At 42.9% G+C, this 15,848-nt stretch overlaps 1 protein-coding gene across 10 annotated transcripts in view; it reads left to right on the forward strand.

The window, feature by feature from the left end:
- nrg1 (neuregulin 1) overlaps positions 1–15,387 on the forward strand; it is a 170,391-nt gene extending 155,004 nt beyond the window's left edge. For 3 of the 10 annotated variants that reach the window (XM_031802891.1, XM_020458203.2, XM_031802895.1), the window contains 7 exons: positions 3,055–3,113; positions 6,401–6,424; positions 9,129–9,231; positions 9,481–9,601; positions 11,149–11,279; positions 12,811–13,011; positions 14,115–15,387. In XM_031802891.1, coding sequence (XP_031658751.1) covers positions 3,055–3,113; positions 6,401–6,424; positions 9,129–9,231; positions 9,481–9,601; positions 11,149–11,279; positions 12,811–13,011; positions 14,115–14,781 — 1,306 coding nt within the window. In that variant the 3' untranslated portion in view covers positions 14,782–15,387. Of the gene's footprint in view, positions 1–2,439; positions 2,508–3,054; positions 3,114–6,400; positions 6,425–9,128; positions 9,232–9,480; positions 9,602–11,148; positions 11,280–12,810; positions 13,012–14,114 lie in introns of all 10 variants that reach the window. The other 7 variants (XM_031802892.1, XM_020458204.2, XM_031802896.1 and 4 more) reach the window with 3 other exon arrangements.
- The last annotated feature ends 461 nt before the right edge of the window (positions 15,388–15,848 follow it).

Genomic DNA, 15,848 nt, shown 5'->3' on the forward strand with positions numbered 1-15,848 from the left:
AGTTTTCAAAAGACATGCTGAGATGGTGATGCTGCATAGTGTCTTTCAACTGTGGCCCTACTCATTACACCTCATGGTTTTACCACTTCCCTTATAGCAGCAAATGCATGGAGGAGGGAAATATTACTGCAGCTCCTCTAAGTGCCTGACACAAGGCTTGACATTGCCAAGGATACACTTTGGCTCTGGGCCATCCAATACATAAGACTCTTACCATCCACCGCCAGATTGAGTTTCCTCTTAAATACTTCAGTGACTAAGCACAAATATGCTTCTGCCTCCAACGGCTTTTGTATCCTTTAAGTAAGCCATGCAGATCGCTATCACTGGAGGGAGGGGAGAAAAAAAACCTGTCTTCCTCCCCAATTCAGACGTTATGGATCCTTAGAAATAACTCTCTGAGGAAAAAACCTGTCTGACAGGGTCGCTGAAGCCTGAACAGTCGGAGCAGGGATTCTCTAGCAGGCACACAGCGTGGGAGGGTCAGAACATCATGGAAGCAGCGATCTATATCCTAATCCGCTCCTCCATTATTCATAGCAAATGAAATAGATATAGCCAATATGAATGTGACCATGGCCATTCAATTCTAATAACGTCCTCATGATGCTGTTGTCATGGGCTGGCCTTGTCAAAATCTCCCTTTTTAAAATGATTGAACTACACTGAACAAAAAAATTAAGGCAACATGCAACAATTTCAATGATTTTACTGAGTTACAGTTCAGTTACATATAAGAAAATCAGTCAATTGAAATAAATTCATTAGGCCATAATATATGGTTTTCACCTGCCTGGGCAGGGGCACAGCCTGGGTGGGCCTGGGAGTGCATAGGCCCACCCACTGGGGAGCCAGGCCCCGCCAATCAGAATTTGTTTTTCCCCACAAAAGGGCTTTATTACAGACAGAAATACTCAGTTTCCTCAGCTGTCCAGGTGGCTGCACGCAGGTGAAGAAACTGGATGTTGAGGTCCTGGGAAGGTGGTCTATGGTTGTGAGGCCGGTTGGACGTACTGCCCAATTCTCTAAAATGACATTTGAGGCAGTTTATGGTAGAGAAATGAACATTTAATTCTCTGGCAACAGCTCTGGTGGACATTCTTGCAGTCAGCATGCCAATGGCACACTCCCTCAACTGGAGACATCTGTGAAATTGTGTTGTGTGACAATCTGCACATTTTAGAGTGGCCTGATATTGTTCCCAGCATAAGGTGCACCTGTGTAATGATCATGTAGTTTAATCAGCTTCTTGATATGCCACACCTGTCAGGTGGATGGATTATCTTGAGAAATGCTCACCAACGGGGATGTAAACACATTTGTGCACAAAATTTGAGAGAAATAAGCGTTTTGTGTATGTTGGAAAATGCCACACAATATTCAGAGATTTTACAGTACTGGACCTAAAAACAGTCACTGAACTATGTTATGTGCATACATACCAGCTACAACTATCAGTTCCCTTCTATTTCTCATCCCTCTCTCCTCTCTATGCCCCTTTTTCTTTCTGTGTTTCTGAGAGAAAGGGCTTGCTCAGCCAGCTGCTGAGACCATGTAAGAGCCGAGGCACAGCTGGACTGGCTTGTTGGAGTCTCTCTATCTATCTCACGCCACAATCTCTTCCTTAGCAGGGCTTTACTCAGCCTCCTGTTCTGTCATCAGTCACCAGATGGCCAGCTGAAAAGTCTTCGTTCAGAATCAACCAGTGTTCGCCCCCCAAAACAACACTTTAATGCATGCTTCAGTACACAAACTGAACTTATAAATGAAGAAGTTTAGAAAAAGGCACAAAATAAATTATTCTAAAAACGCATCATTGGACAGGATGTTGTAATTTTTTTATTAGCAAAGTCACTAGTGATTTAGATTGTATTGAAAGGCTTAATTTGTTCATGTGCCGCCACTTGGTAGACGTTACATCAGGCACAGGGTGGTGCCACCCATGTCTTATTGATGCCTCTGTCTGAAATGGTTTACTGGTGTCTTAGTCATCCAACCTAACACTATTGAGGTAATAACAAAGGGTACATCTGAAGCACTGTAGCTACTGTGTTTTACACAAATGTACTCCATATCGGGGGGGGGTGACAGGTAGCCTAGCAGTTAAGAGCTTTGGGCCAGTAACCGACAGTTCGCTGGTTCCAATTCCCGAGCCGAATAGGTGAAAAATCTGTCTGTGCCCTTGAGCAAGGTACTTAACCTGAATTGTTCCTGTAAGTGGCTCTGGATAAGAGTGTCTGCTAAATGAACAACATTTTAAATGTATAAGCAAAAGTAGACAATATGAACAGGTAAGTCATTGGAAATGCTGGATTGGAACTGTTGACATCACCTGGATTCCATGCATTTGTGTTTCCGTGCATTTGTTTTTGCGTGTGTTTCATCTGTGTACTGTGTCAGTGCTGTGTTGTGCGTCTCACTCCCTCTCTGCCCCCCCAGGTGCTTAACGGGATACACTGGGAATCGATGTCAAGCCACTGTGCCTGTGAGAGTCAGAAACCCAAAACGTATGTGCATTCAAGTGAACCCAGCCACACGTGTCATCTCTGGTGTTTCATCCCTGTTCCAAAGTTCCAATCACTGTCCCTCCAAGAGCCAGACGGCCAATCCATCCATCCCAACGATTCGTTTAGGACAGGTGTGTGTGGAGTGGAGAGGCCTACAGATTACTAATAGACACACACACACTTTGATCCTGACTCAAATTCTCATCCGCTTCTGTGCTGATGCCTTTCTAAATTTATCGAAAGAGGTTGATAATGAGACAAATATTTGGGTATTGTGTCCACGGCTAATTGTAATTCATTCAATCTCCCTGGAATCAGAATGCACAAGCTAAACATTTGCTGAAATTCGAGGCCTGTTGAATAAGACATTGATTGGGACTTTTCTCTCAAGTACGTATGTTTTTCGCAAACATGACTGATGGCGATGTTTGCGAGACATATGGGTGGTCCTGACAACACCAGCGATGCGCGTGGGTCTTCCGTAGATCTGGTGTAAACTCATCTTCTCTTCTCTCTTCTGTCTGTCACTCTTTTGTTTCCCTCTCAGGTGTCCAAATGAATTTACTGGTGATCGCTGCCAAAACTACGTAATGGCCAGTTTCTACAGTACGTCTATTTCCTCTTCCTGTCTGTGCTTTTGATTGGAGCATGCTCAATCAGCGCTACTTCCTGTTGCTTCGTTTTCCTCTCAGGTTCTTTAGACAGACTTTTAGGTTTTTGTGTTTTTTATTATGTTGTATGTATCCCATACCTGCATGATAAGAGGTTTTTGCCTTGTTTTGTTGACTTGGATGTCATTTGAAACCGTTTGAAGCGTTGTAGTTAACTGATGTTGTGTTCGTTATGTCACTCAAAATTATAGAAGAAGGAAAGTGAAACTCAAACTGTATATTCAGCTTTCCAAACGGGGACCTTCAAATATGAGGCAGGGGACAGTAGTGTAGTTTGCAATATTTAAAAAGCTCTAGTTGATACTCATTGCCTATGACTGGGACCAATCTAAATAAGATATCAAGTTTGAGTTGATCTTTAACAAGGCAATATGTTTTATCCCTGAAGAGCAATAACACTTATGGTAGGTGTGTGGGGGTCATTGTGGAATATGGAGGCACTGTAAAGAACTGAACAGACCCTGTTAAAGAGACCTCTTTGATGTCATGGAGAGGCCAAGAGGGAGATGAATGGCAGCTGCCCAGGCACTGGGTCCCGGTGCACTTTATCACTCTGACTAACCCACTCACCTTACAGCCCAGTAGCCTCAATTACCAGAGGTTACCTGGCAAAACAGCAAACAACCATGCTTTCATCTCCAAGGCAGAAGGAAAGAAATCTTCCCATTGAGATGTAAATGTAACTCGGGGCATGGAGGAACAGAGTTATATTTTGGGTCTCCCTGAGATGGCAGCTAGTGTATTGGAGGCGCTAATTAAAGGAATGCTGCTGTTGCTATCTGTTCGTTTCATCGTTGTAGCCCACTCCTCCTCCTCCCAGTTGGTAGGTTTTATCTAGCCAGGGACAAACGCCCTGTCTGGAGCTACAGTGGTGGCACGCTGCCAGCTATGCAACAAGAGACCCTTACTGCTGCAGAGGAGGAGGAGGAGGAGGGATGCTGGGGGCGTTGTATAACACGAGACAGGAAGCTCTATCCTTGACGATCAGGAAGTATTCTCCACATGGGTGGGCGGGGGCTTTAATATCATATTTAACATTAATACTTGAATGTCTCTGTATGGCTGTTGCCAAAACAGTCCATTTTTTATTTATTTTTACGTTCGCTGTGTGAACACAGCAGAGGTTGGAGAGGACAGATGTGAAGACTGACTCGTCAGCAGTTCATACGAGCTGAGACCTTTATTTACACTTCGTCTCCTGACAAGGTCTGCTGTGGGACGCTGGCATGCTACTCAAAATGGAGGCATTTGTGGCGCCCACTTAGTCTGTTTAGAGCAGTCTTTAGGGAAGAGTCTTTTGCCTCGTATTTGACTCAGCGAGAGTAGTTGAGGGTGTTGTTGGTATTGATAGTACTCTACTCTCCTGAGGGCTGACGGTTACCTATGACCATATAGTGAAAGTTACAGACCCTATGCAACTCGGTCAGCGGTCATACTATAGTGAAAGCAGGACTTTGATATTGGTAAACAACGAGATGAGTCATTGAATTGAAAACATAGTGGTTGTTATTGTTGTCGCGCACAATGTTTAAGTAAAGAACATGCGTAGGTTACCACAGAATATGCTTGTAACCTACTGCCTGATTATTATGACAATATTTTGCCTAATATGACAATGTTTTGTCACATGAGCATAATGCAACTAAATCTAATCCCATTTATAACCCAGGATAAGGTAAAGTATTGGCAGAATTTCAATACATTTTTCAGAGCAGTGTTACTGGGCCAGTCATATGAAAGGTGCCTTGGAGCTTCTAAGCTGGGGGTTCACAAGTCAAACGCAATCAATAGAGCCAACATGACAAAGGGCGCTGCTCACATACAGACCAGTCATCACGTTGTTTATGTTTTGCATCGTTTTTTAAAAGAGAAACAAGACAAGAATTACTCAAGAATAAATATGCATTCTCTTCCTATACTAAGTTTTATAATGAAATTCTACCTCCTTCGATAGCACAGCTATTAACTAAATAACAGCATGTTAAGATAATTGTAACCTATTGTCAAAGAAAGAATCGGAAGTACATCACAGTAAGTTTGTAAACCCTAACAATGAAATAATAGATCCTTTACATCAAGGATGTTCAAGTCAGTGGATGAAGCTATCTAAAGGCACTAACATTTTAACCATGGCTTTTACTCCTGTTGAGCCATTGTCCAGTTAAACTGTTGAACGCTCTGCTCTTTTTCTATAGCAAAGTGTTGTATTTGATGTTGGTCACTAGGATATGTTATGCATTATTACGTTTAAAATGTTCTTTTTTTTCTTATTTGTTTATTCCTGGAAACATATTTAACAGGCATGGCTGTTGATCCGAGTAATGACAATTGAGAATTTGGTATGACTAATATTGACTTTGTAGGGAATGGAAACAGTGCATGGTCCTCGCACAGCATGAGGTAGTGTTTTACCGGTGAGCGACAAGTGCCCTAACTAGTGCCCCTTCTTAACCTGCCGAATTGACGTGTAGTGACATTACCATTGATAATGCAAGCAAAGTGATGTTTGCATGCGCATGCCACTGGACTGAGAAAGTACCTCTCACCTTAGCGATTAGCAGATGGATACATTTGAATGCATTTTTGATGAACTCGGTATTCAATGGGTTTAGGTTTATGATCACTTTACGTAGTTGTGGTAAAATCTTCTTAACACTTGTAAGTGTCTAATAGAATGGATAATCACATAAGATACTTTAAATAGAAGTACAGTACACTTAAGCCTTTTGTCCTTTAAGGAAAAGTTTACTTTGTAAAAAATAAATAAAAAAAAACTTTTTTTTTTATGTAAATGGGATGTTATAGAAGTGTCCAGACACTTTTCGGGGCAATTTTCACTTGGTTTTTGACAAACTTACCCCACCAGCCATTGACTTCCTCAGGCTCGTTCTTGAGTGTCAGGGCAGCGATTAAAAACATTTAACAAAGTTGAAGTGAAAAATGGAAATCGCCCCCCCCCCCCAAAAAAAGTGTCTGGACACTTCTTTCTACATAACATGGCCATTTACATCAATTCTGATCATACTGTAGGTTTCCTCTAAGATGATTCTAGAATGATTCTACGTGATGAAAGAGTTGGGTATTATGCACCACTTTGATCTCTCCATTCAATTCTCTGTAGAAACACTGATTAGCCATTTGATGAGCAATATAGTTCTGAATAACACCTCGTCTGAAAAATACCTCTTCTCTTTTCTTTTTGTCACCTTTCTGCATTGGCAGAACATCTTGGGATTGAATTTATGGGTATGGATCGTTCCTTCCTCTTTAGTTTGCAAATGTAGGATTAGAAGCTTGAGCCTGCCCCTCCCCAACTCCAGCCAGTTTCCTTGTGCCAATGAAGGGATCATACAGGCATAACATACCATATTTGTTATAGAATGATAAACACACATATACATTGCAATATGTAGCTCAAATATGCTAATGGCACCTTCAATTATACTTTTTGGGAAACCTCAATGTGCTAGCATATAGTCGAATTAACCCGCACACATACAAACTATGTAGGTCCTAAAATGACCGCCACACACATTAAGTCCTACAATGACCACCATAAACTCACATTCGACTCATACAAGCCATTTGAACTACAGTACACCTGTGACTGTGTAAGACGCACATTTATATAAGCTAGGTGGCCAGAGAGGCTGCAGTGTGGTTATACTGTATGATCAGATTCCCTTCAACTCTTGCTTTTGCCGTTACCCTGAACCCTCCTCTCTTCCACCCAGTGTTTAGCATGTCATGCCAAATACACTGACGGCATCCTCCCTCGCTACCCCTTTCATTTCAACTCTTTCCTTCCGGTCTTCCTATTTCCTACTGTACCATGTGGATGTATGTATGTGTCCGTCACCCCAACTGTGTCCCCTTTTGTTCTCCTGTCATCTCATGGTTCCTACCCTTGTCTCATCAGTGATGGCAGTTTTTGCTGTGCCTTTTTTAAATGATGTTGATGTTAACTCTGAACAATTGAAAAATGATTGTTTTTCATTTAAAAGACTGATTGTTTGTAGCATAATTTGTTCACAGGACACCTAATACCTCAGCAAACCAACCATATATTTTAAATAGGAGTATAGTATGAACTAGGTGTGATAACGGAACAGTTCGAATAATTATATACTGAACAAAAAATATAACCGCAATGTGCAACAATTTCATCTATTTTACTGAGTTACAGTTCATATGTCAGAAATCATCCATTTAAATAAATGCATTAGGCCCTAATCTATGGCTTTCAGATACAAAAACAATGGTCCTCAGGATCTCGTTACGGTATTTTTGTGCATTCAAATTGCCATCGATAAAATACAATTGTGTTAGTTGTCCGTACCTTATGCTTATGCCCATACCATAACCCCAGCGCCACCATGGGGCACTCTGTTCACAACGTTGACATCAGCAAACTGCAAACTGCTCACCCACACGACACCATACACGCGGTCTATGATTGTGAGGCCAGTTGGACGTACTGCCAAACTTTCTAAAACGACTGAGAAATTAACATTAAATTCTCTGGCAACAGCTTTGGTGGACAGTCCTGCAGTCAGCATGCCAAGTGTGGCATTGTGTTGTGTGACAAAACTGCACATTTTAGTGGTTGTGTAATGATGATGATGATTTCAATTACACAGCCACTAAAATGTGCAGTTTTGTCACACAAAAATGCCACATTGGTCCACCAAAGGGAAAAGTTGAGTCGTGTCCTCCACCAAACTGTGCACCTTAACAACCGCCGCTTAACCTGGAAGCCAGCCTCACCAATGTGAGCACAACTGAAGTCAGCCTGCAGGCTCCCGGTCCGCCACAAGGAGTCGCTAGAGCACAATGAGCCAAGTAAAGCCCCCCCTGGCCAAACCCGGGCGACGCTGGGACAATCGTGCACCGCCCTATGGGACTCCCGGTTACTGTCTGGGATCGAACCTGGATCTGTAGTGACGCCTCAACCACTATGTTGCAGTGCCTTAAACCGCTGCGCCACTCGAGAGGCCATTCTGCTGTTAAATCAGCTTCTTGATATTCCACACCTGTCAGGTGGATGGATTATCTTGACAAAGGAGAAATGCTCGCTAACAGGGATGTAAACAAATTTGTGCACAAAATGTTTTGAGAAACAAACTTTTAATGCATTTGGAACATTTCTGGAATCTTTTATTTCCGCTCATGAAACATGGGACCAGCACTTTACATGTTGCGTTTATATTTTTGTTTAGTGTAAATTTCATTTGATCCCCTAATCTAGTAAACCTGTAACCTCATACCCGTGAAAAGATTGAAATGCAAATATTCCATAATTCCAAGAGTTGGGTCCTGTGAACAAACAATGCTGCACTGTTTGCAATATTAGAATATTAACATTTTACATCGGAGTGATTTTAACTGTTTGATGAATGACTATCTTTTATATATATATGCATCTGTTGTATTAGTAACACGTGGGCTGGTTAGAATACATTGCAGAGAATGCATATTCTGTGGTTTGCCTGGTCATGATTACTGAGCCCGACCTTGAACTAACACTTCCTGGCATTCCGACTGGACTCCGACTCAGCAGAACTGCCTCCTCCGATCAATGCATTACATTTCCACCATCTCGGTTTTCAACCATCGCCCACTAATACAATGTTAAATCTGGGGGCATGTTCAGAAACCAAACGTTGGTGGACGTTGCAGATAGAAATGCCACAAGTAGAGCCAACTGAATTTTTTTATTGTACATGTCAGATAGGCATTGTAGTTGGTTCTACATAACGTATTTCTATCTGAACGTTCCAAAACGTTGCGTACTGCTGAACGCGCCCCGGGTTTGTTTGTTTCTGTGAATGTATAACCTCTAATATATAACCTAAAACAAGTTTGTTTGTCTCCATTGGGTTTGGTTTGTATGTGACACTATAGGTCTGCATGTTGTGGAGTTTTAAGAATGCATTGTCCTCTTTTTCAGAAGCAGAGGAGCTGTATCAGAAACGTGTATTAACAATAACAGGAATCTGCATTGCACTCCTAGTGGTTGGAATCATGTGTGTGGTTGCCTACTGCAAAACAAAGTAATTCACGTAACATTTTTACGCTAAACTCAGTATATAAACTCAGTATTCACTATTACGTATCCTTGTCCTTATTACATATTTTGAAGCTTCCATGAGATAATAGCCTAGAGATTTGAGCATTTGAATCATTTTTTTTGTCAATCACAACCTCTGTCAACCTTAGACAAAATCTGTCATCCGTATGTTTTTGTTATTGGCTGTATGATTGGTCCCTCTCACGATGCAGTTTTGTCTTTCCGTGCACAGAAAGCAGAGGAAAAAGCTTCATGATCGTCTGAGGCAGAGCCTACGAAATGAGAGAAACACCATTATGGCTAATGGCCCTCAGATTTCTAACCCTCCCCTTGAAAACGTCCAGCTTGTCAATGTAAGTCACTCACTACGCTAGAGTAACTCTCACGCTTAGTTTCCAATACATACAGTTCATTCTGAAAGTATTCAGACCCCTTAACTTTTTCCACATTTTATTCTAAAATTGATTAAATTGTTTGTTTTTCCTTACCAATCTACACACAATACCCCATAATGACAAACATTTTTTTTGTGCAAATGTGTGAAATACAAAAAAAAATGGAAATATCACATTAACATATTCAGAACCTTTACTCAGTACTTTCTTGAAGCACCGTTGGCAGCTATTACAGCATTGAGTCTGCTTGGGTATGACGCTACAAGCTTGGCACACCTGTATTTGGGGAGTTTCTCCCATTCTTTTCTGCAGATCCTGTCAAGCTTTGTCAGGTTGGATGGGGAGCGTCACTACCCAGCTATTTTCAGGTCTCTCCAGAGATGTTATATCGGTTCAAGTCCGGGCTCTGGCTGGACGACTCAAGAACATTCAGAACTCCTGCATTGTCTTGGCTGTGTGTTTAGGGTTGTTGTCCTGTTGGAGGGTGAACTTTCACCCCAGTCTGAGGTCCTGAGTGCTCTGGAGCAGGTTTTCATCATGAGTCTCTCTGTACTTTGCTTTCCCTCGATCCTGACTAGTCTCCCAGTCCCTGCCGCTGAAAAACATCACCACAGCATGATGCTGCCACCACCATGCTTCACCGTAGGGATGGTGCCAGGTTTCCTCCAGATGTGACACTTGGCATACAGGCCAAATAATCTTGTTTCTCATGATCAGAGTCCTTTAGGTGCCTTTTGGAAAATTCCAAGCAGGCTGTCATGTGCATTTTACTGAGGAGTGGCTTCCATCTGGCCACTCTACCATGAAGGCCTGATTGGTGGAGTGCTAGATATAGTTGTCCTTCTGGAAGATTCTCCCATCTCCACAGAGGAACTATGGAGCTAGGTCAGAGTGACCATCGCGTTCTTGGTCACCTCCCTGACCAAGGCCCTTCTCCCCCGATTGCTCAGTTCTTGGCCGGGCGGGCCAGCTCTAGGAAGAGTCTTGGTGGTTCCAAACCTCTTCCATTTAAGAATCATGGAGGCCACTGTGTTCTTGAGGACCTTCAATGCTGCAGACTTTCTTTGGTATGCTTCCCCAGATCTGTGCCTCGACACAATCCTGTCTCAGAGCTCTACTGCCAATTCCTTCGACCTCATGGCTTGGGACCTTATATAGACAGGTCTGTGCGTTTCCAAACCACAGGTGGACTCCAATCAAGTTGTAAAGACCGCTCAAGGATGATCAATGGAAGAAGAAAAAAAAGATAAACGTGCAAAGATTTTGAAAAACCTGTTTTTGATTTGTCATTATGGGGTGTTGTGTGTAGATTGATGAGGAAAACAATTTAATAAATTTTTGAATAAGGCTGTAACAACAAAACTTGAGAAAGTCAAGGGGTCTGAATACTTTCCGAATGCACTGTACATTTGTTGGCATGTTAGCTACAGTATCTGCACATTTCTTTATAAGCATGCATGATGTGATTTCGTATTATTGACGCTTGATTTTGTTTTCCCTTATAGCAATTTGTGTCTAAAAATGCATTGCCTGCGCAGCATGTAATCGAGAAGGAAATGGAAACATCCTTCTCGACGAGCCTGTACACATCATCAGCACATCAGTCCACAACGGTCACCCACACCTCCAGTCAAAGGTAATCCTATACGAAACTACAAGACAGATTTCTTGCCTCCTCTCCTTCCATCTGTAAAAGTGATGAGCTATAGCACTGGCTCTTAAGAAGATACTGGAATAATGTTTCTTAGATTAAAGTCCTATTTATCTCCTTCTCATTGTGTCATATTACTGCTGCAGGGTAGCCTAGTGGTTAGAGCGTTGGACTAGTAACTAGTAACCGGAAGGTTGCGAGTTCAAACCCCCGAGCTGACAAGGTACAAATCTGTCGTTCTGCCCCTGAACAGGCAGTTAACCCACTGTTCCTAGGCCGTCATTGAAAATAAGAATTTGTTCTTAACTGACTTGCCTGGTTAAATAAAGGTAAAATAAAATAAATTAGTTGGAGTCTCTCGTTTCCCCCCTAGCCACTTCCTCTTTCCCTATGTGTCATATTACCGCTGGGCCCTGTGAGCTATCTTAGTTGGAGTCCGTCTCGTTTCCCCCCTAGCCACTTCCTCTTTCCCTATGTGTCATATTACCGCTGGGCCCTGTGAGCTATCTTAGTTGGAGTCCGTCTCGTTTCCCCCCTAGCCACTTCCTCTTTCCCTATGTGTCATATTACCGCTGGGCCCTGTGAGCTATCTTAGTTGGAGTCCGTCTCGTTTCCCCCGTAGCCACTTCCTCTTTCCCTATGTGTCATATTACCGCTGGGCCCTGTGAGCTATCTTAGTTGGAGTCCGTCTCGTTTCCCCCGTAGCCACTTCCTCTTTCCTTCTGTTTGTTGGGGGGGGGGGGGGGGGGGGTTGAAAAGCAATTCATTCACGTTGGTATCAGTCGGCGGTTGATACGATTTACCCATCCTGTTGCACGATTGCCTGCAAATCACCTCGCTCACTCAGTGATATTCACTGGATTCAACAAAGACCATGGCCTGTATTCACAAAGCATTTCAGAGTAGGAGTGCTGATCTAGGATCAGGTCCCACGGCTCCTACCCCTTAATCATGATGATTTTAAAATAAATAACTGATCCTAGATCAGAACTCTGAGGCACTTTATGAATCAAGGGACTGCAGTTCTGTGATCACAGAACCGCAGGGGATAATGTATGGTGGTGCGTCATTAGCTAGTATGGGACAACCAAGGCTCAGGGAGAATTGATGAGGTTTCCAGAGAACTTGTAGAGCAATGTGCAGGTCAAAGTGTCTTGTGGGTTTTTTCTAGGTCAGTGTCTCTAACTATACATTAAAGTAAAGCAGACCTGGGTTCACATACTATTTTAAATCATTCAAATACTTTGTGCTTTTGCTCTAGCCTGCCTGAAGTGCCAGATGGGTGGGGTAAGCATTGGTCCATTAAGCCAGGCAAGCTCAAACAAGCCCAGTTGAAGTATTTTAAATGATTTCAAATAGTATTTGAACCCAGGTCTGCAATAGACATGATTTACAGTGTTTACAGCTTATGTCATTGTCGGAAGCGGCCATTGTTTTGACCTCATTTAAGAGAAGCAATTCATTCTCTTCTGTCTCCCCTCTTCATTCTCCTCTGTCTCGCTCTCTCGCTCTTCAGCTGGAGTAACGGCCACAGCGAGAGTGCCCTCTCCGACAGCCGCTCTGTCTTGGTGAAGTCATCGGGAGAGAACAGCCGGCACGCCACACCCAGCCACCGGGGTCGTCTGAACGCCACAGGTGGCGCCAGAGACCTGAGTGCCTACCTAAAGAACTCTGGAGACACGCCAGACTCCTACAGGGACTCTCCGTACAGTGAGAGGTAGGAGAAAGACATCTGGAGCTCATGTTGCTACGCTACGCTATGCACTACAACCGCCCTTCAGCCCATACACCTAATGGAGGGTTTGTAATTAATGATGGTGTCCCCTACTTTCCTACTGAATAATCGGCTATATTTTAAGGATTATACTTGGTGATCATTTTTAGAGAATAACATGCATTTTATAAATTATGGCATTTATTTATGAATATACAGTAAACTAAGATTGAATCCAAGATTTGTGGTATTGCCATGTTATCTTGGTCTTCTGAATTAGTGTTTTTATTAGCAGAGGCCTCCTGAGCTGTCCTATATTTAGACTTCACAGGCCCTCCTAGATCAAAGCTAATGGACAATGATGACTTCATAAGTCCCCATTAGTAAATCAATGTGTTGCTGATGAGCGCAGGTGTACCTGTGTTGTCAGTCGAGCTGCAGACAGCACAGCAGGTAGCACACCTGTCTCTGAGGTCACAGGTCGACTGAGTCTGAGAGAACCAGTCTGTTCACATCACTCTGACATGCCAGGACAGACGACCCTAATGACTGTCCAGGGCAGACGGAGACAACCCTAATTCTAACCCTAATGACTGGCCAGGGCAGATGGAGACAACCCTAATGCCTGGCCAGGGCAGACGGAGACAATCCTAATGACTGTCCAGTGCTCTTCAGTTCAGTGTCTCTGTCCTCCACACACATACCAGGAGAAAGGCCTATACAGTCCTACAGCTGATTTCTGAAATGGATTATGAATGAATGTGTATCCTGAACCAGAACATGTAGATATCCGGTGAGAAATGAAAGACTATTTGAGACCGGTGAGTTTCACTCTAAAGGAGCCTACGCTCATCGGATGTGCCCTTGACAATTTGACAGTACATACCTATAGGACACAAAATCCATTGTTATGGATTTATTTCACTTAGCTAAAGCCATACATGTGATGAGCTATAGCTCAGACTGTACCATGAATGTAGTGGAGCTAAAGCAACTTTAACAAAAATGGGTTCTTATTACTGATTCTGGTTGTGTTGTATTAGTGAATACACTTGTGTTTTCTGTTCCTAATTGATTGAGGATTCTCTCTTGGTTCTGCCTGTCAGGTATGTGTCAGCGATGACCACCCCAACCCGCCTGTCTCCTGTGGAGCTGCTCTCTCCCGTGACCCCGGGTTCCCCCCCCTCTGAGATGTCGGCCCCCTTGTCCAGCCTGGCCACCTCGGTCCCCTCTGTGGCCGTCAGCCCCTCTGGCGAGGAGAAGCGCCCCCTGCTGTTCACCACCCAGCCGCAACCCGACCACCACATCAGTCAGTCTAAGAGGAAGTCTGCCCACTACAACCACGGCCAAGAGGCCCACAGCCCCCCGCCCAGCCCGCTGAGGATCGTTGAGGACGACGACTATGAGACCACGCAGGAGTATGAGGTGGTCGGCTCCGCCACAATGGTAACGGCCATTCCCCCGCAGAGCCTTCCTAAGAAACTTGCCAAGAACAGCAACGGCCGTCGGGCCAATAGAACAAAGCCCAATGGCCATGCAGCAGGCCACAACAAGGAGTCCATCGACCTAGGTAGCAGTACGGAGAGCGAGATGGAGGAGGAGCGTGTGGGAGAGGACACACCCTTCCTGAGCTTCCAGAACCCCATGGCTATAAGTGTGGAACCTCTCGCAGATGGCAGCAGGACTAACCTAGCACTCCGACTCTCCCCACAGGACAACCTGCAAGCCAGGATATCCAGCGTCATCTCCAACCAAGATCCAATTGCTGTATAAAATGAAAAAGATAGCTTAGAAAAATACTTCTGTCGGATTCAAAGAAATGTCACTATTAAACCTTTATTTTCTATAACTTAAAGTATTTGCGGGGAAAATAATAAAAAAAGATATATATAAATAAATAAAAAACGTATTTTAGCGAAGTAGTGAATAAAGTCTTTTATAAATAAAAAAATGTGTACGTGTTCATGTCATGGAAGAAAGTGGAATAAATTAGTATGTAGCAATGGTTCGCAGTATTTCAATGGAGAAAAATATCAATGGTGCCTTTCATTTCCGTTTGGTGTGCTTATGGGAACTGCATGCCTCTGGCCCATATATTCACGACTTTCATCTCCCTGTTGACATTTCTACTCCACTCTGAGAACAAAAATATCCACCAGCACTATAGTATGCATTTACTATAATGACCTGTATGAACTGGCTCCTAACCCTAAGCTCCATACAGTGGCGTTGCTTATGTGTTCATGGGCATGTCGTTTTCACCTCATTTACAGTAATGCAGTCCTAACCTACTAACAGAGGTGCATACAACAAAGTATTTAGTGTTTATCTAGCTAATACAACACCCAAATATTATTATACAGGTTTTCAAGATTTTCCCACTCACCTTTTGGTTGATTTTAAATGGTAAAATAACATTTGAATTGAATTTTTTAATGCTTTTCTTGGACCATTAGCTATCATAATAATATATTGGTTACCAAGGTCAATCAGCTAGGAAGAATGTTGAATGTGTAATCTGATTTAACTTGTATCAATACATTGATACTAGAAGCATGAATGAAGTCAAAGTTGATTTGGATATTATTTTCAGATAATTGGGTAACTGTTAGATGTAGTCTCGGGACATGTGATACATCCCATTATTGAATGAATGCTCTCTATATCTATCCTCTCTATATATTGCGTTCTATATAATGGAACACATTTTCTTCTAAAGCCAGATGGTCAGATGAGAAGTAACTTATGTATTTAGTCATCTCTGGTTAAGCAATACTCTTAAGATTCTTGCTCTCAATATCATGATTTGCAAGTCCAAATTGTGGAGATATGTACCAAAT

Source organism: Oncorhynchus kisutch, linkage group LG23 (genome assembly GCF_002021735.2).
Source record: "Oncorhynchus kisutch isolate 150728-3 linkage group LG23, Okis_V2, whole genome shotgun sequence".
Lineage (NCBI taxonomy): Eukaryota > Metazoa > Chordata > Actinopteri > Salmoniformes > Salmonidae > Oncorhynchus > Oncorhynchus kisutch.